Source organism: Camarhynchus parvulus, unplaced genomic scaffold (genome assembly GCF_901933205.1).
Source record: "Camarhynchus parvulus unplaced genomic scaffold, STF_HiC, whole genome shotgun sequence".
NCBI lineage: Eukaryota > Metazoa > Chordata > Aves > Passeriformes > Thraupidae > Camarhynchus > Camarhynchus parvulus.
Window position 1 is genome coordinate 27279 of NW_022148060.1, and position 25098 is coordinate 52376.

The window sequence follows — 25098 nt, forward strand, 5'->3', positions numbered from 1 at the left end:
ATTTTGACAGAGAAGGGAATGACTGCATCTCATTTGTACTGGGATGTGGCTATCCAAATTTCTGCAGGGAATCTTACAGGGAGCAGGGAGCTTGGGCAAACATCTGTCCCACTGCAGCTTTGGACTGTTCCAAAGGGGCCTCCTTTGGGCTCGACATCTGCAGGCCATTGCAGAGGAGCGGGCTGCAGGACGCTGCCAGAGCTCCGACACAACAAAAGTGTGGCAACCCAAGAATCAGTGCACGTCTCTTTGGGATGTTCTGAGACTTTCAGTTGCCAGAGAAATAGCAAGCAGGACCAGAGGAGCTTTGCGTCAAGACTTAAGCCAGCGTCTCCCTGACACAAAGGGAGGACAGCCTCCAAAGCGAGTCAGAGCAAAGGTCAGCATGCACCTGTGTGCTCAAGAAGGGACTGCAGCCTAAAAGACTCCTGGGAATTTATTATCTTTGCTTCTTTTCCCCCCTTGTCGTGCGTTTGCAGGAAATAGGTTTTCTGGGAATGGAGTGGCCAGAGGCCAATAGGTGTTCAGATTCTGAAATTGGCACCTGTTTTGACCATTGAGGTATTTGGATACGCCTCTGAGAACACAGGGGTTAAAAGCAGAGCTTTCCCTCGGGACTTCCTCTTGGACTTCCGTCGTTCAGATCTCTCCCCCGTCCAGCTGCTGCTGCTGGGCCGGAGAGGGGAAGGCCTTGAGGTGAGCCAGGTGTCGGACAGAGAGGGGGTTGAAGGCCCCTCAAGATGGAAGGGTGGTGGGGGCACCAGGAGGCATTGGGAAGCTCTCTCAGGAGAGACAGAGAGAGAAGCCCCGAGAGGGATCGGGCAGCCCCCTCCCCCCTCCCCCCCGGGAGACGACAGAGAGAGGAGCCGGCGCTGGGTGCTGTGGCCTTGAGGCCTTGGAGTTGGCGGCATGCCCGGCTTATGGAGAATGGGGGACAGCACGGAGAAGCCTGGCCGCTTGTAAGAGCTTTTTAACCCCTGTTTGGACAATGAAAATTTTGCAGAGCATTGACCTTTTCTAGAGCAGGAGGAAATAGGCAAGTGTGTTGTGATGCGGCGTTGTGAGAGAACCCCTAGATGGCAAGAGATAAGGAGTGGCTTGATGCTGGACGCGTCTTGTCAGCCATGGACAGAACCATGCTTCCTTGTGACACAGAGGCTGCATCCGGGGGGGAGACGTTGGCTCGGGACCAAGAGGGTTCAGTGTTGGAGACCCCCCGGCCCCAGGGGGTAGAGAAGTATGGGGGGGACAAGGACGTCCCAAAGGTGAGACTGTGCCCTTTTTGGGAAGGAGACAAAGCACCCTTAAAAAGGAAAGCCCTTGAAGCAGCTCTGGTCCATGTTTCATGTGGTGAGAGCACTGGACATGGAAAGGAAGTGGTCACCATGGCCCAAGAAGGACTTTTTCTCTTGATGGACTGAGAATTGAGTATTTACAGAGTGATGATGGACTGAGAGTTGAAATTTGAGAGATGTATTGGGAGAATCTGGTAGGGGGAGGAGGAAATGCTTTGGTGAAGTTTTCATTGTTCCTGTGTGTGTGTGTGTGTGTGTGTGTGTGTGTCCCTGTCTTTTGTAGTTTAGTTAATAAACATTTTGTTCCTTCTATTCCCAAGCTAGAAGCCTGCTTTGCTTATTTCCTGGTCACATTTCACAGCAAACACCAGGGAAAGTATTTTCATGGGGCACTGGCATTGTGCCAGTGTCAAACCATGACAACCCCTAAATGACATTGAAGAAGTGAGGCTTTTCAGAACCAGCTCTGATGCCACCCAGAAGAAGCAGACTTGCTTTCAGTCAAAGCTTTTGGGACCAAAAGGCACGTTTGCTTGGATTCCTTGGATGCCGCTTGGGTTGGCGCATTTTCTGAGTTCCCCTGGGATGCCTTGAGCATTGCCTTATGGACTGGGAAGACATTTTCTGCTGCTTTATGAGTGAGGAGAACTTCCCAGGCTTTTCTTTGGCATCAGCTGTACAGAAGGTTGGCTTGCTGGGCACAAGAAAGCCGCAGAGCAGCTGCTATTGTGAGGTCAAGGGAGCGGTGCCACGTCACAGTGCTGGCAGCGCAGCGTTGTCCCGGTGCGTGCAAGGCCTGCTTGTCCAGAGCGGCTCTTCGCGCTGGCTCCCTGCAGGAGGATCCTTGTGCTCCAGGAGCTCTCAGCAGACAGCCTGCACCCCGAGAGGAGTCTGGGCTTTCCCTTGGCTGGCATTCAGTGTGCAAACCCGCACAGCGCTGCCAAAATGATCGGGCAGGTCTGTGCCGCGGTTTGCACGGTCTTTTCTGTTGTCTATTCTGGCTACTACCTGACCCAGCTGACTCGTAAGTAAAGGTTTCTCCTGGGGCTGGCATCACCCGGCTTTTGCTTCACTCTGCTCTTCATGCCGCACCAGTGACCCAGTTTATTTGGGAACAAAATGGCCATGAAGATGCCACCGTTTTGGTCAATGTCCTGCCAGCAGCATCAGCTACAAAGGGGGCATCTGTATACTGGGGGCGGGTGCAGAGTATTTGCCGTGCAACCTGCAGCGGTTGCCTTCCCTCCCCGAGAGAGTGCGCGGCAGTGGAGTCTGTCATTTCCTCTGCTTGCTGCTTCAAGCAAGACAAGCTGCAAATTGCAGGCTCTGAGGGGAGATCCTCAGAAGTACTTCTAGCATCTCAGTGGTTCTTCCAGGAGCGAAGGGAAGCACCTTTCGCTCCAAATTCTGCCCCTTCGAGGCCTTGGCTGCGTGACTTGACCCTTTGATGGTGTGCCAAGACTGCGATTCCCTTGGCGATGCAGCACAAAGTCCAACGCAGGGAGGGTTTGCTGCTGAGCCCAGCAGCTGTTCCTGGGCTGCTTCAGCAGGGAGCTGCCACAGGGAAGGGGCCCTTTGTGGAAGCTTTGCTGGGCTATCATCTTCAGCCAAGGGATGGGAATTAGGGCATGCCATTTCAAAGAATATCTATCTAAAATGCAGGAAAGAGAAGAGGAAAATGCTGCTTGAGCTGTTGGGTACAACAGAAGCTCACAGTGTTGAAGAGCAACGGGCATTTCCACCACCGTGTTTCTATTTCTCTCTTGGCAAAAGAGGCCCAAATGTAGACAGAGCCTACTAGAGCGTCCTTGTTGTTCTCTTGCTTGCTGTGGGAAAGGGCTGTTGCTCCTGGAGGCATGTTGGGAAAGGGAAATGCTCTGTGTTGGGACTGCCTTGTGCTGTGGGAGTGGCCAGCGCAGGCACTTTTCTAAGGGCCTCTGGTTCCTTTTGCCTTGCTCGCTGCAGGTCACCTGACACGCGGATGGAGGCAAGCCTGTCCTTTGGTGAGTGGCAAAGGAAGCTGTGACGTTGCTGGCGTGTGAGAATTGTGCAGCAATTCTGCCAGCTTGGCCTGCTGCAGTCGAGTGTGGAGTGCCAGCGTGGGAGGCTGAAAGAAAGGCCAACTGGCCCGTGGCATCAGCAGCAGCAAAGGGAGCACTGGCTGTTTGCTGATTTTCCAGGGAAGAGCCTTTCAAGAGATGAAAGGCAAATGGGACAGCTCCAAGGCATCTTGCTGCTTGTAGGCAGCAGGGAAGCTCAAATGCACAGCAAGATGGAGTAGCACCTCATTCAGCCAACTTCCTCGGGTTTTCATGACTCAGAGGCCCACTTGGATCAAAGTCTATGATTTCCCCTTCTTCTGGGTCCTTTCCCAGCTCAATAGAAAGCAGCTCCTAAGGGATTGGCTTTTGCCCATCTCTCTCACTTCTGTCTGTCTGCAGGGCTCAACAGCAGGGTCAGCAGCTCCTCTGGCTGCCTCTGTCATCGAGGAAGAGGCTGAAGAGGAGCAAAGGAACATCAAGCCTCCAGCTGCTGTCCCTCCACAGCCTGAACTTGCAGAGCCAGTAAGTGGCAGCTGAGCTTGGCACTGCCTTTGGTGCAGGGCCAGGCTTCCAGTTTTGGAGCAGCCCTTGTTGCTCGTGCCGGAAGATGCTGGCGGCTGTGTGCCTGCCGTGACGTAGGGCTGCTTCAGGCAAGCCAGGGAGCCCTGGCCAGTGGGTTCTGAAGTTTGACATTTAAGCTGGGATGCTGAGAGGGCCTAAGAATGTCTCTTGGGATCAGACAGGAGGCAGCATTCAATGATTCTCCGTGTAGGAGTCAGCCCCTTGTGCCCATTGTCAGGTCAGGCTGCCTGTGCTCAGCAGACGGAGCAGCCCAAAGACGCAGTTGACAGCCTTGCAGGGGACCTGGGAGACACTGGCCCCTGGAAGGGACCTGCCGTGTCCATGGACTAATTAGCTTCAGGTCGATCGGTTTTGCTTATGCTTTATCTGAACCACTGCCAAATTTCTTTTTGTAACTACTGGATTCTATTTGATTGTATTATTTTATCTCAATTAAAACTGCTGCTAAATTTTAAGTTTGTGGTTTATTAAATTAGACATATGGGACCTCATTTATATGAAGAATATGACTTAATAGTTTACAAAATCAAAATGAGTATTATTCAGCTAAATTAACAAGGAATAGAAAAGCATTTGAGACTTAATCACAAAGGATAACTTGATTAAATGAATACATTTTTACTTAATGAGTTAATAGTTCAATCTCCTCTGGCTTTTGATCTCCTCCCCAGAAGGGGTGCAGTTCTTTGATCTCCTCTTCACGAGGGGCACAGTCCTTAGGGTTTGGTCTCGGCTTTGGCATGGTGTGTTGTGTTTTGGATGATGATGACTGCCAAAAACACCCCAAAAATCCCCCCGAAAGCCCCCAAATTTCCTCAAACCCCCCCCACCCCCAAACCTCCCCCCAACTCCCTCAGGATGAATTTTTGGTAAATTTCAGGTAATTTTGGGTGGATTTGGGAGGGGGTTTGGTACCTCCCAGACACCAAATTTGGGTCCTTTTGTGAAGCGGCGAGGGCCCCGGGTGCAGGGCTTGGAGCGGGGCTGAGCAGCGGGGCAGGAAGGGGGGAGGGAGGGAGGTGTGAAACCCCCCCGAGGATCCCCTGATGGGGACACCCCTCAAAAGTTCTGTGCCAGGACTCAGAAACGAACGGGACTTTTGGTTTTTTGGTCTGCAGGCTGTTGTTTATTTTTCTCTTATCAACAGTTCAGCACGCCGGCTGCACACCAGACTTAGCGTACAAAGAGAAGGCACCAAAAGTCACAATAGACACAGGTTCAAGGTCCTTAAAAACGATTTTGTCCAATTAACTCTTAGAGTGCATTTTATTTCTACCTTTCTACCAGTAAATAATTCTTTGTCTGCCACTCAGCGTCTGCATTGCAGATCTTTCCAACCAATCACCCTGTGCTCCCAACACAGCAGAAAATGGAGCAGATGAAGGACAAGGACATCAGGCAATGCCCAAAATCCTCCATCCTGTCTTCTATCCACCCTCATACTAAAATCCTAAAGCTCTCAGTTTTTCCACCCTGTGATAAACTACACTACTATCTATTTCACACACTCGTAGATTCCAATTCACCCCAAAGTCTTGGAAGCTTTCTCCATGGACAAAGGTTAAAAGCAGTGTTCTCCTGGGGATCAGGACTTGTCAGGACAGGCAGGGAGACATTCCCTGTGCCCTGGGTTCCAACAGCAGGGGGAAGGGGAGGTTGGGGACAGGAAAAGAAGGACTTAGGCAGGAAAAAGGGGAACCTTAAACAGCGTGGTAAGCGCCATTTCTAGAGGGAGGGCCCGGGACGGCGCGGCCGTCACCTTCCCGGGGAGGTGTGGATGCACAATCCAGGTAAGATTTCCCATGGATCGGCCTGGGAAACATCAGGGAGCTGGAGATGAAGAATTCTGAACAAGCTCGCAGGTGGTGTTGGTGACAATTGTTTTCCTCATGTATTGTTTACCCCAAGGGGTGTTTTCTTAATTAGCCAATTATGTGAAATGTAAAATAACCAATCAGGTCCACCTGTATCGGGACCCAGTATAAAAAAATGGGTTTCCCAATAAACATGATTATTGGCCTTCTGAAGATGCACAGAGTGTGTCACTCATTTATCCGTGTCATTTCTGACTCAGCACTGACAGGCAGGGAAGGGGGGACATGGAAAGACGGGGCGGAAGGAGGACACAGGACGGAGAGAGGACGGCAGCGCTCCCCTGTCACCTCTGGATGGATTCTGTCCCTTGCTCTGCCCTCAGGAAAAGGGGGACAGGGTGGCACCGAGTGCTGGGAAGGATGAAAGTTCGACAAGAAACTTTAACAGATATGTGTGCTTGGCAGAAAGATTTTTGAATGTAGAATCTGAAGAAGGAATAGAAATGAGAGCAAGTTTTGATATAGAAGAAAAGAATTGCTGAGCCAGTCTTTCTGGATAACTAAGAAGGCAAAGGGTATGTCACTTACAAGGGGTTTTTATGGCTTAGAGCAAAGGAGAAACCCACCCCAAACAGAAGATGTTTTTACCAAGCAAAAAGATTCCACAGGCAAACAAGACTGCTGATATTGCAAGTAGAAAATAGGTCTCAGAACTTTCCACTGCAAGAAAACTGAAAAACAACTTCTAGCTTAAACTGTAGCATTCTAACTTTTAGTGATTGGAGAATAGTAACATCAATATGGTAATTATAGGAGTTATGATAGGCTATAGGTAAAAGTAAAGGTATTTACTGGTTCTTCTGTGTTAAGATGCTCAGCAAAGAAGAGTATATAATGCACTGTAACCAAAGCTAAAGGGTCTCCAGGCTTGTCTGCAGCTGGAGCTGACAGCTGTAGGCAAAGGCTCTGTCACCCACGACCCTGGACTGCTGTAACATCTTGGATACAATAAACTGCATTTGGAAGAGCTGCCTGGAGTCCCACATCTCTCATTCAGGCTCTTACGGGAGAGGGACACGGGGCGACGGAGAGACGGCAGCAACTCCGTGCCCTGCTGGCAGTTTGCACTCCTTGCTGCACTCTTGGGAACAAAAGGGTAAGGAAAGATATGGGCAATGTTATGGATACATATTATAATACTGGCTTTTCGCAAATACTAAAATGGATTTTATATGTGTGATGCTAAAGTAACTTTGTTGTAAAGATATAGTTTTTATTTCTGTTAATTAAGCTGAGTGAAATAGCTGCTTGTGTTAAACTGCCTGCTTGGATGGGATAACATCCAATGCACACAGGATGAGGACACCTGGACAGATCTGCCAACTATCAGCACTCCCCGTCTGAAGGCAGAGTGGACCAAGGCCCAAAAACTGGAGGTGATAAAGAGAAGGAGCCAAAACCACAGCCAAGAAATACACATGCTCTGAAATGGCAGACCCAAAGAGGGGCCATGTAAAATCGCTCCTGGGATATGTAAAGTAGTTTATGGATATGCATGAGGGTCTATGAATATGCAACAGGCTGATGTAAGGGGAAAGGTATTTCAGGGGGATCCCCGAAGGTAACAGGGTGCTCCTGGCTGAGTGCCAAGGTGCACCCAGCCGTAATAACCTTTGCTCCATGGTCCTGGTCTCCCATTGTCCTTTATTAAAATTCTTTTTACATTTTCACAGGACAGTGAATGTGTTTTTCACATTTAGGAACGGTTTAAGTTTTTTTGTTTTTCACGGGAGGGAGTTTTGAAGAGCTACAAGTGGCTAATCTGCCTGCAACAAGGACCATTCCACGGGCTCCTGTCGCCTTTCCCAACACGTCTGCTGCAGCTCATGGAGGGCAAAGCCCTGGAGGCTCCTTATGGGCGGTTATGGACGATTGCAGGCAGCGCCTCGATGCCCTGGATCAGCGGTGCCCCCTCCTGGGAACCCCCACGTTTTCCAGTTTCTGTGAAGCTGCCTGTGAAAAACACATTCACTCTCCTGTGAAAATGTAAAAAAATTAATAAAGGACTTTAATAAAAGTTTGATGGGAGACCAGGACCATGGAGCAAAGGTTATTACAGCTGGGATGGTGTGGATGTTTTGGTTCAGTGACCAGTCACAGCAGAGCTGGCTCTCGCAGTCTGTCAAGGCCAGCTTGTGTGTTATCATTCTTTACTTTTCTTAGCTTAGGTTATCAGCTTCTGGAAACTCTCCTTTCTTTTTCTTTTTAGTATAGTATAGTATATGTATATATCATAAAATAATAAATCAAGCCTTCTGTAGTGGAGTCAAGGATCTTGTCTCTTCCATCACCCCGAAAACCCTTGTGACCACCATCACAGGTGCATGACAAGATGGGCGTTTCGCCTGAAGCCCTGCCCGCAGTCAGGGCAGCGGAAGGGCCTCTCCTCTGTGTGCGTGCGCTGGTGCTGGAGGAGACTGGAGCTGGTCTGAAACCTCTTCCTGCATTGATCACACTCGTAGGGCCGTTCCCCAGTGTGGGTCCTCTGGTGCCGGATCAGGTGGGAGCTCCACCTGAAGCTCTTCCCACACTCCCCACATGTGTGGGGCTTCTCCCCATCATGGAGCTGCTCATGGAGCACCAGCTCCAAGCTCTGGCTCCATCTCCGGCCGCCTTCCCGGCCCAGGCTGGCTCTTTCCCCCTCACATCCCCGCCATCTGCGTTTGCAGCCCCTCCTCGTGCGGCATCTCCGGGCCTTTTCCTCCCCGTTGCCTTCCTGCGCCGTGGAGCCGCTCAAAACGGCCTCTTCCACCAGGTTCTGCCGCGGGCGTTTGTCCTCCCTGCTCTCCATGCTCAGCTCCTGCTCTGGGGGAGGAAGGACAAGGACACGATGGGATTTGCCTCCGTGCCACAGGCAAGGGCAAGGAGATCCCCCCAGGGCTGTGCTGCAGCCGGGGCCGTGCTGGGCTGGGAGATGGAGCAGCACAGAGGGGAAAGGGGCACTGACTTCCTCCTCACCTGCCTCAGTGTCCCGGGGCATCTTCCTCTTCCTCACAGCCTGCCAAGCACTGGGAATGGGCAATCCTGGTTTGGGGAAAACAAGGGATGAGCACGTTGAGTTTCAAGGTCCCTCTGCCCAAGTCCATCTCTACAAGTCACTGGCCATCTGGGTTCCAGAAAAACCTCCCAAACACCAAGATTCAGCCCTGAAAAAGCCCCCCAGGAGTTCCCTGTCCCTGGTCCCTCCCCTTTGGTGTTCAGGGGTACCCTCCTGTCCCAGCTGCTGGGGTCACGCTTGGATTGGGGGTCCCCCTTCTCCTCGGTGCCCGCCCTGCCCAGGCTGCTGGCAGTCCCAGCAATGCCAAAAGCTCCCCCCTCTTGGCTCTCCCCATTTCGGGATGCCGGGGCTCTTTGGGCTCCCGGGCTCCCTTCTCCCCTCATTCTCTGCTCTGGGCTGCAGCGGCTCCAAGGAGTCCCCCCTGCCCCTCTCCAGGCTCTTGAGGCTCCCGCCAATGGCAGCGCTCCCCCCTCTCTGGGCTCCCCACTTTGGGCTCCTGGGGGACACAGGGCTCTGCTCCTCCAGGCTGCCTCTGCCGGCAGCCGCCACCGGCACCCCCGATGTCCCCCCAAGGGGCCTTTTCCGCTCAGCCTTGCACTTCTTCGTTCTCCAAACATCCCCCCAAAAAAAACCAACCCAGGGACCGCCCAGGATATCAGGGCCGAGCTCACCTTCCCCACTCACCTGCACGATGGGGGAGGCGATGATCCCACAGGTGGGGGCTGCGAATTCAGGCAGGGCTCGACTGTGTGGTTCTGTCCGCTCAGCCTTGATCCGCCTTTGTCTCTCCTCTTCCTCCCGCTCCTCCTCTACCATCCCCCCTCCTCCTCCCCCTTTGTCTTATCCCCACCTCCTTCTCCTCTTCCATCCCTCCCCTTCCATTCCTTTCCTCCTCCTCCTCCCTAACTCCACCTCCTTCTCCTTCCATCGCTGCTCTCTCCCCACCTTCATCCCTGCCCTTCCCTCCCTCCTCCTCCTCCCCCAGCAGCAGCCACACCCTCGGTGCCCCGTTCCCGCAGCCCTCGCAGCCCGCGGCAGGAGCGGGGATGGAGCCGGGACAGCTCGGGATGGGCAGCGCGGGGCTCTCGGCTGCTCCCAGCCGCTGCGGCCGGGGGGAACCCGGCCCGGGCCAAAGGAGAGGCAAACTGGGCAAACTGGGGGCTGCACATCCCAACTGGGCCTTGCTGGGGCCCCTGCCTGGCCACTGCCAGCCCTTGGGGCTCCTCTGGGCACATCCGCCAGGGGGAACGCACACGGGGCTGGGGGATCCCAGCAGTGGCAGCGCTGCCAGGGACTGGGCTGGACTGGGATCCTACTGGGAGTGACTGGGACTGTCCTGGCTTTGTAGTGACATCAAACTGGGATCATACTGGGACTGTACTGGCTTTATACTGACATCATACTGGGATCATGCTGGGAGTGAGTAGGAGCCTGTGGGGGACAGCTGAGACCATGTTAGGGGAAATGGGATATACTGGGAGTGACTGGGATTATGCTGAGCATGACTGGGAGCAGCTGTGAGCAACTGGGAACAACTGGGAATGACTGGCTGCATTCTGGGGGTGATTGGAAACTGCTGTGCTTATACTGGGATGAACTGGGATCATGTTGGAGCTGACTGGGACCATCCTGGCAGTGAGTGCCACTACACTGAGACTGACTGGGAGTGCTTGGGTGAAAATGGGATCGTACTGGAAGGAACTGGAAAGATGCTGGAGGGAACTGGGGTACACTGTGAGATACTGGGAGTGACTGGAAGGAAAGTGAAGGTGAAAGAGAGCAACTGGAACCATGTAGAGCAAAACTGGTTTCATTCTGGCAGTGACTGGGAGCACACTGGGGCCATAATTGCATCATACTGGGAGTGACAGGACTAATACTGGGAGTATGTGAGTGACTGGGAATACACCTTGCACATCATCCCCCATACTGGGGGTGAATGGGAGCAACTGGGATTAGACTGCAAGGGACTGGGATCATACTGGGAATGGCTACAATCATACTGGCATTAAGAGTGGGTGTGATTGGACTCTGACTGGGGGTTACTGGGAGCTACCAGGCCCATGCTGGGAGCCAACTGGGCACATAATCAGAGCAACTGGGAGACAACTGGGGGCAAGTGATCCACACTGAGGTAACTGGGAGTGCCTGGCAATGACTATGAGAATGTTCAGGGCAACTGGGATATACTGGGAGCGTCTCAGACCACGTGGGTGGTGTGAGAGTCTGTCCGAAATATCCCTCATCTGCGTCACAATCGTCATTGGGGACCACTGAAGAAAAGACCCCCCTGTCCGAAATCTCTGGCTCTGTAGGAGAAAGTGACACGCCAAGGGCTCTGGGACCTGACAGCACTGCTGGCCTCTTGTCCACAGGTGTGTTTGCAGTCTGCTACACTGAGCCCAATGAGAAGAAGAAGGGGGCACCGTGCCCTGTTTGCAACAAGAGCCTTGGGAGCTGTCCCACCTCTCGGCCTGGCTGGACTTCTCCTGAGTTCTGGCTGGTCCCCTGCAGAAGACCCCTCTCACTCGTTTGCAACCACCGTGACAGACAGACTGAGATGTAAGGAGCCTCTCCATCAAGGACTGAGACATGGAACCCCCATGTGAAAAGGCCCCTCTGCTCCTTCCAAGGACTGGGACTGACACCCCCAGCCCGGGGGAGGTGTGTGGGGGAGGCAAGCTGACCAAAGCGAGATGTTTGCCTGCAGGTTCTGACCACTGGGCCAAGAAGACAATGGCTCTCGTTCACTGCTGAGAGCATGGACTACCTGTTACATCTATTCCTTATTGTATCTGCTTCCTCCCCCTCGCAATTTCCAATAGACTTATCATAATAAAAACCTCTGAGTTAGCTAGAGATTTCGAGATCTCTGTGACGTAACAGGCGGATCCTCGACTGGACTGGACCAAAGGACTTCATCTCTACGTTTGGTAGCTATATCCCCCTCTTTCTCTCTCTCTCTTTCTCTCTCTATCTTTTTCTTTTATTAAACTTGTTTTAAATATATATTTTTTTCACATTTTTTTTACCATCTTAATATTATAAAAACACCAAACTTTTTTTTTATTTTTTTTTTAAATAAACAGCTCTTTCGACTTCCCGCCGGTTGTGGGTTTGTTTCTGGGGGGCCTTGGAATTCTCTCCCAAATTTGCCCTAAACCAGGAACCCTTAATCCCTCTATGGCATTTTGCTGTGGTCATTCAATAAAGGTGCATTTGTTTTGATTATCATTGCAAACCCCCTGTGCCGTGTTGGTTCTTTTGCACCCTGAGATCAAATCCACGAACCATTACAAAACCCATCCGTGAGGACGGATCGTGACACCCCCTGAGGACCCCTCCCCAAATTACCCCCAAAGCCCCCCCAGCACCCCCAGACCCCGCTAAAACCCCCTCAAGTTCCCCCCAGACCCTGCCCAAGTACCCCCCCCCCAAACCTCCTCAAGACCTCTCCCCAAATTCCCCTCACGACCCCTCCAGGACCCCTCACCTGTCCCTGCGCCTCCTCAGCAGCTCCCGGAGCTCCCCGTCCTCTCCCAGCGCCTCCCCGCTCTCTCCAGCGCCTCCCGCAGGACCCGCCCGAGCCCGGGGCGGCTCCCGGGGGTCCCTGAGGGGGTCCCGGGGCTCCGGGGGCGGCAGGAGGGGAGGGGGCGCCTGCTCCACGCCCAGCCCCGGGGTCAGGGAGCGCCGCTTCGGGCCCAGCTGGAGCGGCACGGGGAAGGCGGGAGGTGCAGAGAGGAGGCGTCGCGGTGATTGGTTGTGTTGGGGAGGGAGGAGGCGGGAGTTGCTGAGGGGAGGCGCACGGTGATTGGTTGGTTTGGTTTAGGGCGCGGTGATTGACCGGAAAGGCGCACGGGAGGCTGGAGTTGCTGAGGGGAGGCGCGTGGTGATTGGTTGGTTTGGGGCTAGGTGTGCCGTGATTGGTTTATTTGGGAGATGAAGCGCGGTAATTGGATGCTTTGGGGTGGGGCGCGCCGCTATTGGCTGGGAAAAGTCCAGGGTTTTTAAGGGAACGTTCCCGGTTTTTTGGGGAAAAATTCCCGGATTTTTTGGGAGAAACTCCGGTTTTTTAGAGAAGAAACTATTCTGGATTTTTTGACCCCAAATTACCCCAAAAAACCCAAATATCCCTAAATAAACGCCAAAAACCCCCAAATAACACAAATACCTAAAACCCCCTAATAACCTCAAACAAATCCAAATAACCCCAAAATACCCCAAATGAAACCCAAATAACCCCAAATGACTCCAAGTACAGCTAAATAAACCCCAAATACACCAACATAAACCAAACAAACCCCAAAGAAACCCCAAATAATTCCATATAATCAAAAAACCCAAACCAAATTAACCCAAATAAACCCAAATACTTCCAAATAACCCGAATAAACAAAAATAAACCGAAAGAACCCCAAACAAACCAAATTAACAACAAAAACAAAACACAAAAAACCCAAATAACCTTAAAAAACCACAAAATAAACACAAATAAACCAGTTTAAACCCATGATAAACCCCAAAAAAATTTCCATAAATACCCCAAATAACTCCCAAATAATCCCTAAATAAACTCAAGTAAATCTAAGCACAATTAAATAAACACCAAAGAAATCTAAAAAAAAAACCCCAAATAAACCCAAATAACTCTATATAACCCCCAAAAGACGAAATTACCCCAAATAAACCCCCAAAACCCAAAAAAACCCCTCAAATAAACCCCAAATAATTCCTAAATAAACCCTAATAAACCCCAAATAACCCCAGTTCCTCCCGTTGCCGCCCCGCAACAGATCCTGGCCGATCAGAACGCGCGGCGCTGATGATGACAGAGTTGCTGGGCACAAGCTCAGGGCAATGGTCCCGCTCGGCGATTTTCAGCCAATCAGCGCTCGGCCTGACTCTGATTCATCAGTTCTCAGGCAGAGCCCAGCACCCCTCACACCGCTAACCAATCAGAGACCGCGCGGGGTAATTTCCAGCCAATCAGAGCGTTTCTCTTTGATGACTCATCAGTTGCAAGGAGCGGAATTTGGGGAAGGGGGGGAAGGTGACCTCGCGGATGGGGTGGGGACCCCAAATTAATCCAAAACGGGGTCGGGACCCCAAAATGGAGAAGGAGGGCCCTGGAACCCTCAAAACCAAACACGGGGGAGGGGATGGGAGCCCCAAACAGGATGAAGCCAATTTTGTTCCTGGAACATGTAAAGTAACTTATGGATATGCAAAAATATCTATGAATATGCAACAGGCTGATGTAATGGAAGACAAGGACCATCGAGGAAAGGTTGTTATGGCCACCAGGACCCCCCAGTTGTTTTCGGGGACACCCCTTCATTAATCTGGTTTTAATTACATCAGCCTATGGCATATCCATAGATCCTTATGCAAATCCATAAAATAATTTACATATTCCAGGACGATTTTACATGGCTGCTCCTTGGGGGTGTCTCCCCATTTCAGGAGCGTCCCCTGGAATGGAAAATGTAAATCCCACTCCCTCTGACTAATAATAATAATAATAATAATAATAATAATAATAAAATTAAGGGGCTCTCAGGAAAAGATATAGGAGTAGAAATAACAATGGTTTATTAGGAAAAATTAAAAATACAAATGCAGTAGTACACACAAAAAAAGACAGTGACAGAGTCAGAATCCTCTGGGAATCCAGTGGAAAAAGCTGAAATTTTTGCAACCCAGTGGGAAAAGGCTGATCCTCTGTGAATCCAGTGGGAAAAGGCCGATCCTTTGGGAATCCATTTCTTACCCCCCAAAGACAGGGCAAAGGCAGGGCCGTGGGGTTTTTATAGGATATCCCAAGGGTACAGTTGGGGTTTGGGTCAGGGGAGGAGTTCTTAGCAACACAAGAAGGGGGAGATCAAATTCCTGCCTCTTAGCAACAGAGGCACTCCACACAGAATGTGTCCCCAAATCCTAAATTCCCCCTCTAAAACAACCGAGAAATTATGGAACTTCCGATATATTTGATTAATTTCCTTCATTTAACCCAGTTGTGGGTGTTTTTAAAGGATGAGGATGAAGCAGAGGAAAATTAAGGCCAAACAAAAAGGCTAAGCACTCAGGTGTGTTCCCAGCATGGATCACAGGGAATGTGAGTCACCAGGGCTGTGCCCAAAGTGCCTCCTCCAGTGGGGGATGGAGCTGGAGCAGCGCACGAAGCTCTTCCCGCACTCGGGGCACTCGCAGGGCTTCCCTTAGTGGTGCCTCCGTTGGTGTTGGGTCAAGTTAGAGCTCTGTGAGAAGCTCTTCCCACACTGGGGACACTCGTAGGGCCTCTCCCCAGTGTGGATGCGCCGGTGGGTGACGAGGGTGGAGTTGTACTTGAATCCCTTCCCGCAGTCGGGGCAGCGGAAGGGCCTCTCCTCTGTGTGAATCCGATAGTGCAGGAGGAGAGAGGAGCTGGTCAGAAACCTCTTCCTGCATTTATCACACTCGTAGGGCCTCTCCCCTGTGTGGATGCGCTGGTGGGTGATGAGTTGGGATTTGTGCTTGAATCCCTTCCCACAGCTGGGGCATTGGAAGGGCCTCTCCTCTGTGTGACTCTGATAGTGCTGGAGGAGACTGGAGCTGGTCTGAAACCTCTTCCTGCATTGATCACACTCGTAGGGCCTCTCCCCAGTGTGGGTCCTCTGGTGACTGATCAGGGTTGAGTTCTGGCTGAAGCTCTTCCCACACTCCCCACACTCATAGGGCCTCTCCCCAGTGTGGGTCCTCTGGTGACTGATCAGGGTTGAGTTACGGCTGAAGCTCTTCCCACACTCCCCACACTCGTAGGGTCTCTCCCTGGTGTGGATCCTCTGATGCTGGATCAGGCTCCCTTTGTGTCCAAAGCTCTTCCCACATTCCACACATTCATAGGGCCGTTCCCCAGTGTGGATGCGCTGGTGATTCACAAGGGTGGAGTTGCGTTGGAATCCCTTCCCACAGCTGGGGCATTGGAAGGGCCTCTCCTCTGTGTGACTCTGAAAGTGCTGGAAGAGACTGGAGCTGGTCTTAAACCTCTTCCTGCATTGATCACACTCGTAGGGCCGTTCCCCAGTGTGGGTCCTCTGGTGCCTGATCAGGTCGGAGTTCCACCTGAAGCTCTTCCCACACTCCCCACACGTGTGGGGCTTCTCCCCATCATGGAGCTGCTCATGGAGCACCAGCTCCGAGCTCTGGCTCCATCTCCGGCCGCCTTCCCGGCCCAGGCTGGCTCTTTCCCCCTCACATCCCCGCCATCTGCGTTTGCAGCCCCTCCTCGTGCGGCATCTCCGGGCCTTTTCCTCCCCGTTGGCTTCCTGCGCCGTGGAGCCGCTCAAAACGGCCTCTTCCACCAGGTTCTGCCGCGGGCATTTGTCCTCCCTGCTCTCCATGCTCAGCTCCTGCTCTGGGGGAGGAAGGACAAGGACACGATGGGATTTGCCTCCGTGCCACAGGCAAGGGCAAGGAGATCCCCCCAGGGCTGTGCTGCAGCCGGGGCCGTGCTGGGCTGGGAGATGGAGCAGCACAGAGGGGAAAGGGGCACTCATCTCCCCTCACCGGCCTGTGCACAAATCTACAAACAGGACGGGGCCTGCTAGGGGCTTGGCAATGAGCTATTTTGTTTTGGAGAAACAAGTCTCATTACATGGTTATGACAATGGGACGTTGGGAGCAGCTCACATCCGCAGGTGGCAGACAAAGAACTAAATGTTAGAACTTACTTTATAAAGGGCCTTGTTGACAATCACACAAAGCAAAAGCAGATATTGACTGTAGCGCTCCAGAGAAGCAAATGTAGCTTGAAGGTAAAAAGAGTGGTTGCTTATTTAATGAAATAAAAATAAGCGTGTAAAAAGGGTAAGCAAACAAAATGAACAGAGTAAAATTATTAAAGCTTGAGGCTTCCATTAAATACAATAAATTTCTTGTTAGATATACTATTTCTACTAAGCAAGTTAGTAAGAGATAAAATCTATAGCATTTACATACAGACCATTGTTCTATTACATCGCATACTTTCTATATTTTAAGCCAAAAAATTTTTCTGCTGACCTTCTGCAGAGCTAGTATGGTCTGCTCTGACCCTGGACCTGTATTCAGGCAGAGAGAATTGTTTCATCAAAAGGCTTTTCTTTTGCAGTCTTGCCACAAAACTGTTTTCATTTGTTCAGTAATTAAGGTATCTAAAACATTGATTTCATCTCCTCAATCTTGCTTATAGTTTCTGGGGCATATTCCCAAAATCTTCTCACCAGACAATCATATTTACCATAATTTGGAAACGGGAAATCCTGGTTTGGGGAAAACAAGGGATAGCACATTGAGTTTGAAGGTCCCTCTGCCCGAGTCCATCTCTATAAGTCACTGGCCATCTGGGCTCCAGAAAAACCTCCAAAAACACCAAGATAGAGCCTTTAAAAGGCCTCCCAGGCATTCCCCATCCCTGTTCCAATCCCTGTGGTGTTTCGGGGTTCCCCCTGTCCCAGCTGCTGGGGTCACACTTGGATTGGGGGTCCCCCTTCTCCTGGGTGCCCGCCCTGCCCAGGCTGCTGGCAGTCCCAGCAATGCCAAAAGCTCCCCCCTCTTGGCTCTCCCCATTTCGGGATGCCGGGGCTCTTTGGGCTCCCGGGCTCCCTTCTCCCCTCATTCTCTGCTCTGGGCTGCAGCGGCTCCAAGGAGTCCCCCCTGCCCCTCTCCAGGCTCTTGAGGCTCCCGCCAATGGCGGCGCTCCCCCCTCTCTGGGCTCCCCACTTTGGGCTCCTGGGGGACACAGGGCTCTGCTCCTCCAGGCTGCCTCTGCCGGCAGCCGCCACCGGCACCCCCGATGTCCCCCCGAGGGGCCTTTTCCGCTCAGCCTTGCACTTCTTCATTCTCCAAACATCCCCCCAAAAACCCAACTGGGAGCAACTGGGAGTGACTGGGAACATGCTGGAGGGAACTGGGCTACACTGGGAGATACTGGGAGGGACTGGAACAAAAGTGAGGGTGAAAAGAGCAACTGGAACCATGTGGAGCACAACTGGTTCATACTGGCAGGGACTGGGAGCACACTGGGCTCATCTTTGGATCATACTGGGAAGGACTGGACTAACACTGGGAGTATCTGAGAGTGACTGGGAACACACCCTGCACATCATCCCCCATACTGGGCCTGACTGGGAGCAACTGGGAGCACACTGGGAGCAAATGGCATCATACTGGGACTGACTGGGCTGATCTAGGAAGCAACTGGAACCATGCTGGAGGCAGCTGGGACCATACTGGGAGAGACTGGAAGCAACTGGGATTATACTGGGACCACACTGGGAGGGCTGGCATGTGACTGGGATCAAACTGGAGCTTACTGGGATCATATTGGGGTTGAAAGGGAGCGACTGGGATCACACTTTGGGCTACTGGGAGCAGCTGAGGGAAACTGGGATGATGCTGCAAGCAAACTGGAGGAACTGGGAAGGACTGGATGCATGCTGGAGGCAACTGGGATATTCTGGGCATGACTGGGGGATCATACTGGGAGAACTGACACCTTACTGGGGCCACTGGCAGTGCCTGGAAATGACTACAGACATGCTGGGGGCAACTGGGATATACTGGGAGTGTCTGGAACCATACTGGGGGGACTGGAACCACACTGGGAACAACTGGGACCATGCTGGGGAGAACTGGGACCACACTGGGGGCAACTGGGAGTGAGTGGGACCATGCTGGGAGGGACTGGGATCATCTGGGAGTGACTGGGACTAGAGCAGGGGCAACTGGGTTCAACTGGGACCATACTGGGAGTGTCTGTAACCACAGGGGAGTGATGGAAGCACACTGGGAACAGCTGGGCCCATGCTGGGAGCAACTGGGATCACACTGGGGGCACTGGCATCAGACTGGGAGTGACTGGGAGCAACTGGGATTAGACTGCAAGTGACTGGGATCATACTGGGAGTGGCTACACTCATACTGGGATTATACTGGGTGTGAATGGAACCTGACTGGGGGTTACTGGGAGCTACTGGGCCCATGTTGGGAGGAAAATGTGACACACTGGGAGCAACTGGGATCAGCTGGAAGGTTCTGGAACTGTGGTGAGAGGACTGAGACTACAACTGGGGCAACTGGGATCATACTGGGAGAAACTGGGACCACCCTTTGAGCAACAGATAGAAACTGGGATTATGCTAGAGGAAACTGGGAGTAACTGGGAAAGACTGGGATCATTCTGAGGTAACTAAAACATCCTGGGAGTGTCTCTAACCATACTGGGGGGACTGGAACCACACTGGGAACAGCTGGGATCATGCTGGGAGCAACTGGGACGATGCTGGGGAAACTGAATCTACCCTGGAGGCAACTGGGCACGACTGGGACCCTGCTGGGAGGGACTGGGACTATTCTTGGGGCAACTGGGATCATAATGGGAGGAACTGGGAACATCTGGAATTCTGCTGGGAGCAACTGGGATCACACTGGGATCACAGTGAGAGCAGCTGAGTCCATACTGGGTTACACTGGGATCTCATTGAGAGTGACTGGAATCATACTGGGATTGACTGGGAGTGGCTGGTTTTGTGGATTTTGGGGGGGTTTGGATTTTGGGGGATTTTATTGGCATTTTGAGGGGGAGTTTTTCTGGGGGTGTTTGGAGGTTTATTGAAATTTTTTGTGGCTTTTTTTGACTTTTGGGGGTTTTACTGGGATTTTGTTGGGATTTTTATGGATTCTCAGAAATTCTGAGGGTTTTATTGGGATTTTTAGATTTTTTGGGGCATTTTATTGGAATTGTGGTGGCATTTAGTGGGATTCATTGGGGATTTGGGGTTTTTGGGATTTTTGGTGGGTTTTGTGGGGTTTTTGGGTGTTGCCAGAATTTCTTTGGATCTTGGGGGAGATTTTGTGGGACTTTTTATGGTTTGGGGGACATTTTTGGGGGATTTGCGGAGTTTAATCAAGATTTTTGTGGTTATTGGGATTTCAAAGGATTTTGTGAGCTTTTATTGGGATTCTAGGGTGTTCTAATGGGATTTTGAGAGATTTAATTGGGATTTAGTGGGTTTTATTGGGACTTTCGGGCCTTTGAAGGAGATTTTGGTGCCACTCAGCCCTTCCCCACACCCAGGGAATGCCCCAAAGCCCCCCTAAAATTCCACTAAAACCCCACAAAACCCCCAAAAGTTACAAGAAAACCTCCAAAAACCCCAGAGAGTCTCCAAAAATCCCAATGGAACTCACCAAAATTAAAAAAACTCCCAAAAATTTTAATAAACCCCCAAAAAAACCCCCCAACCCCAACAAAACACCCACAATCCAAAACCCCCAAAATCCCCCCAGAACCCCCCAGACTCAGTGGGGCCGTCCTAGATCAGGGGGCACCGGCCGGTGGAACAGGAGCCACTTCAGGGGCCCTCGGAGCTTTTTGGGGAGGGGGCACCATGGGAGACCCCCCAAAAACCGGGGGGGGGAACCCCTGCTGTGCCCCCTCCCCTGAAACCCCCAGGGCCCCCGGGATCCCCAAATCTCCCCCAGGACCCCCACAGTCCCCCAAGGTTGGCCCAGGACCGCTCTGGACGCCCAAAATGTCCCCAGGACCCCCAAAACCTCCCCAGGACTCTCAGATCCCCCCAGTTCTCCCCCAAAATTCACCCCAGACCCACCTGAGACCCCCCCAAATCCATCAGACTGCCCCCAAATCCCCCTCAGACTCCTCAATTTTCTCCCAAACCCTATGAAATCCCCTCAGACTCCCCCAAATTTCTCCAGACCCACCTCAAAACACCCCAGATCCACTCACAACCCCACAGTTCCTCTCACAATCCCCCCAAAATCCCCTCAGACCCTCCCAATTCCCCTCAGATCCCCCCTAAACCCACCTGAGAACGCTCCAGACCCTCTCAAGCCTCCCCCAAGGCTCCCTAACGCCCCCTCAGACCCACCAAAGCCCCCTCACACCCCCTCATTCCCCCCAAGCCCACCGCACACCCCCCTATTTTCCGTCAGGGCCCCCAAAAATTCCCAGTTTCTCCTCAAACCCGCCTGTGACCCGCCCAAACCCCCCCAGTTTCTCCCCGGCCCCACCTCAGCTCCTCCTCAGCCGCTCTGCTCTCCCCTCACAATCTCCCGCCTCCGCCGCGCGCGCGGGCTCCCCCAGCCAATAGCGGCGCTCCTCGCCGAACCAACCAATCACCGCGCTGCACTTTCCCGAATTAATCAATCACGGCGCGGCTCCCCTCAGCAACGCCCGCCTCCCCCGCGCCGCCCCAGCCAATCAGAGGCGAGCCGGGAGCGGTGCCCCCTTCCCGCCGCCGCCGGGACCCGCCGGGCTCGGGACAGGAGGGGGAGGGGCCTGAGAGGGGATCGGGGGGGGGGCGGGGAGGGTCCGGGGGGGTCTGGGGGGGGTTGGGGAGGGGTCCGGGGTTTGGGGGGGTCTGGGGGGTCTGGGGAGGGGTCCTGGGGCATTGTGGGGGCACCTGGGGGGTGCGGATGGGTCCTAAGAGGGGTCTCGAGGGGAGGGGGTCCTGGGAGGGTCTGGGGGTTTGAGAAGGTGTTGGGAGGGTCTGGGGGTTGGGATGGTCCTGGGGGGAGTTTGGGGAGGGCTCTGGGGGGTCCTGGAAGGCTCCTGGGTGGGGTCTTGAGAAGGAACAAGGGGGGCCTTGGGGAGGGGTCTGGGGAAGGGTCTGGGGGGGTCTCAGGGGACATCCTGGGCTGGGCCCGATTGGGGCCTGGGGGCTCTCAGGGGGTCCTGGGCCAACCCTGGGGGGCTCTGGGGGGTTTGGGGTTCCTGGAGGGGTCTTGGGGGAGATTTGGGGGTCCCGGGGGGTCCCAGGCCCACCCTGAACCGGGGTCTGGGGGTTTCAGGGGGAGGGGGCACAGCAGGGGTTCCCCCCGGTTTTTGGGGGTCTCCCATGGTGCCCCCTCCCCAAAAGCTCCGAGGGCCCCTGAAGTGGCTCCTGTTCCACCGGCCGGTGCCCCCTGAGCCAGGACGGCCCCAGTGAGCCTGGGGGGTTCTGGGGGGATTTTGGGGGTCTTTTTGGGATTTGGGGAATTTTGGGACATTTGGGGACCTTCGAAGGGGCTTGGGGGGGTTGGGTTTTGGGGATTTTTTGGGATTTTGGGGCATTTTTGAGGCGATTGTGGGAGGGTTTTGGGGGATTTGGGGGGGGCTTTTTGGGTTTTGGGGGGATTTGTTGGGATTTAGGGGGAATTATTGGGTTTTTGGAGAGAATTATTGGGTTTTGGGGGATTACAGGATTTTGGGGGGTTTTATGGATTTGGGGAGTTTGGATTTTGGGGCATTTTATTGGGGTTTAGGTGAGGTGTCATGTTTTGGGGGGGTTTATTGAAATTTTTGGGAGTTTTTTTAACTTTGGTGAGTTCCACTGGGATTTTGTGGGATTCTCTGGTATTTTGGAGCATTTTATTCTGATTTTTAGGGGCTTTGGGGTATATTTTGTAGAATTTTGTTGGGCCTTGTGTGGTCTGGGGGGGCTTTGGGGTTGTCCCCAGGTGTGGGGAAGGGCTGAGAGGCACCAAAATCTCCTTTAAACCCCCAAAAGTCCCAATAAAATCCACAAAATCCCAATTAAATCTCACAAATTCCCATTAGAACAGCCTAGAATCCCAATAAAAGCCCACAAAATCTCTTGAAATCCCAACAGCCCCCCACATAATCCCAATTAAACCCCACAAACCCCCCAAAGATGTCCCCAAAACCACAAGAAACCCCCCAAAATCCCCCCCATGACCCAAAGAAATCCTGGCAATACCCAAAAAAACCCAGAAAACCCCCCAAATCCCACAAAAATCGCCAAAAACCCCAAAAATTTCCTTTAAAACCCAGACCTCCAAAGAATCCCACTAAATGCCTCCACAATTCCAATAAAATCACCCCAAATCCCCCAGAAATTCCAAAAAAACCCCTAAAACTTTAAGAGAATCCCAAAAAATCCCCAAAAAATCCCAGTAATCCCCCCCAAAAATAAAAAAAACCCAAAAATGTCAATAAATCCCCAAAAACCTGCAGAAAACACACCCCCACAATAAGCTCGCCCCAAAATTCCAAACCTCCCAAAATCCACAAAACCCCCCAAAGTTCCCCAACTCCCCCACACCCAATCACTCTCTCCAAAGCCCCAGTCAATGGCCCCTGAGCTCCCCACAAACGCCCCCAGCCCAGAAAGCCCCAAAGGCCCCAGCCCTGCCCAGCCCTCCCTGGTCCCTCCCAGCCCCGCCCAGGCCCGGCCGGGGCCGCGGCCAAAACTGCCCGGAGCGAACGCGGAGGGCCCGGAGCGAGCGCGGAGCCCATCCCGGGCTCGGCCTCAGCCTCGGCCCCTCGGGGGCATTTGGGGCCGGCCTGGGCAGGGTTAGGGTGGGCTCAGATCCCTGGCAGGCATTCCCGGCCTTCCCGGGGGGATTTTAGGCCCCTTTGGCTGATTTTGGGCCAAATCTGGTGGGTTTGAGGGGGGATTTTAGATCCCTTTGGATGATTTGAGGCCCATATGGGTGAATTTAATTTTGTGTGAGTGATTTTAGGTCCCCTTTTCTTTGTGATTTTGGGCCCATTTGAGTAGGATTTTGCTTCTTTGCGTAATTTTAGGTCAAACCAAGTCATTTAGGATGATTTGAGGTCCTCTTGTGTTGTTTCAGGCACATTTGGGTGATTTTAGGTCAATTTAGGTGATTTTGGGCAAAAACCGGATGGATTTTAGGCTCCTTCGGGAGATTTTAAGCCAAAGCAGGTATTTTCAGGGTGGATTTGAAGCCCATTTTGGAGATTTAAGGCTGATTTTAGGCCATTTTGAGGGAGGTGTAAACCAGTTTGGGCAATTTTAGGCCCCTTTGGTTGGATTTTAGACCCCTTTGGATAATTTTAATCCCATTTGGCTGATTTTAGGCCAAACTTGGTGGAGTTCAGCTGCATTTGAGGTGCTTTTGGGTGAAACTGGGCCCCTTTAGGACTTCGTGGCCCCTTGGCCCCGCCCCTTTCCCCTCACGGTTCCCGCCCTTTCCTCGCCTCCATGGTCCTGGTCTCCAATTAAACTTTTATTAAAGTCCTTTATTAATTTTTTTACATTTTCACAGGAGAGTGAACGTGTTTTTCACAGGCAGCTTCACAGAAACTGGAAAACGTGGGGGTTCCCAGGAGGGGGCACCGCTGATCCAGGGCATCGAGGCGCTGCCTGCAATCGTCCATAACCGCCCATAAGGAGCCTCCAGGGCTTTGCCCTCCATGAGCTGCAGCAGACGTGTTGGGAAAGGCGACAGGAGCCCGTGGAATGGTCCTTGTTGCAGGCAGATTAGCCACTTGTAGCTCTTCAAAACTCCCTCCCATGAAAAACAAAAAAACTTAAACCATTCCTAAATGTGAAAAACACGTTCACTCTCTTGTGAAAATGTAAAAAAATTAATAAAGGACAATGGGAGACCAGGACCATGGAGCAAAGGTTATTACGGCCGGGTGCATCTTGGCACTCAGCCAGGAGCACCCTGTTACCTTCGGGGATCCCCCTGAAATACCTTTCCCCTTACATCAGCCTGTTGCATATTCATAGACCCTTATGCACAGCAAACTTATCCCCCAAACTAGTTTACACCTTCCAAGAACTGTTTAGCACGGCTCTTCCTTGGATCTGCCTTTTCAGAGCATGCAGATTCCTTGGTTGTGGTTTTAGTCCATTCTTATCACCTCCAGTTTTTGGGCCTTGGTCCACTCTGCCTTCAGACGGTGAATGCTGATAGTTGGCAGATCTGTCCAGGTGTCCTCATCCTGTGTGCATTGGATGTTATCCCATCCAAGCAGGCATTTTAACACAAGCAGCTATTTCACTAAACTAAATTAACAAAAGAAATAAAAAGCTATATCTTTATAACAAAGTTACTTTGACATCTACCATCACTCAGCGAGAGGTTTATTGTGGACTGTATGGCCATGATTTTGCCAGAATGTGGAAAATGCATCGTTTGAAGGTATTTTGATGGTGTCTGACATCAGCTGACTGGAGCAGTTTGGTGGGCAGGATCCCTGTGGGCAGGGCCATGGCAGGGATGGTGGCTGGCACTGGCACTGGCAGTGTTATTTTCCCAGACAGGCTCCTGGTACAGCTGTGGGGGAGGGCACCAGCAGCTGCATCAGCCCAGCGAGCAGCAGCACATGGAGGAGAGCCTGATCTGCAAAGAGCCCCTCAGCCCCTTTGCTCCCCCATGGCAGCGCAAGATGATTCCGCCGCAGGTGAAGGGCTGCTGCAGGCTGGAGACTCCTGCAGCCAGGCCTTGTTGCAATCTCCTTGCTGCAGCTGTGCCTGGAGGATGTTGGCCTGCAGCAGCACTGCTGATGC

At 52.5% G+C, this 25098-nt stretch overlaps 2 protein-coding genes across 2 annotated transcripts; both read right to left on the bottom strand.

The window, feature by feature from the left end:
- Positions 1-8107: 8107 nt before the first annotated feature.
- Positions 8108-9607, bottom strand: LOC115915979 (zinc finger protein 184-like). Its single transcript, XM_030969679.1, has 3 exons — positions 9463-9607; positions 8752-8817; positions 8108-8598 (listed from the first exon to the last, which is right to left on the bottom strand). Exons 1-3 carry the CDS (start codon positions 9605-9607, stop codon positions 8108-8110), a joined length of 702 nt encoding a protein of 233 aa, XP_030825539.1.
- Positions 9608-14880: 5273 nt separating this feature from the next.
- On the bottom strand, positions 14881-16326 carry LOC115915981 (zinc finger protein 3-like). The gene is made up of 2 exons (XM_030969680.1): positions 15845-16326; positions 14881-15508 (listed from the first exon to the last, which is right to left on the bottom strand). The coding sequence occupies exons 1-2, from the start codon at positions 16324-16326 to the stop codon at positions 15010-15012; spliced, it is 981 nt and encodes a 326-aa protein (XP_030825540.1). The 3' UTR covers positions 14881-15009.
- Between the last annotated feature and the right edge of the window lie 8772 nt (positions 16327-25098).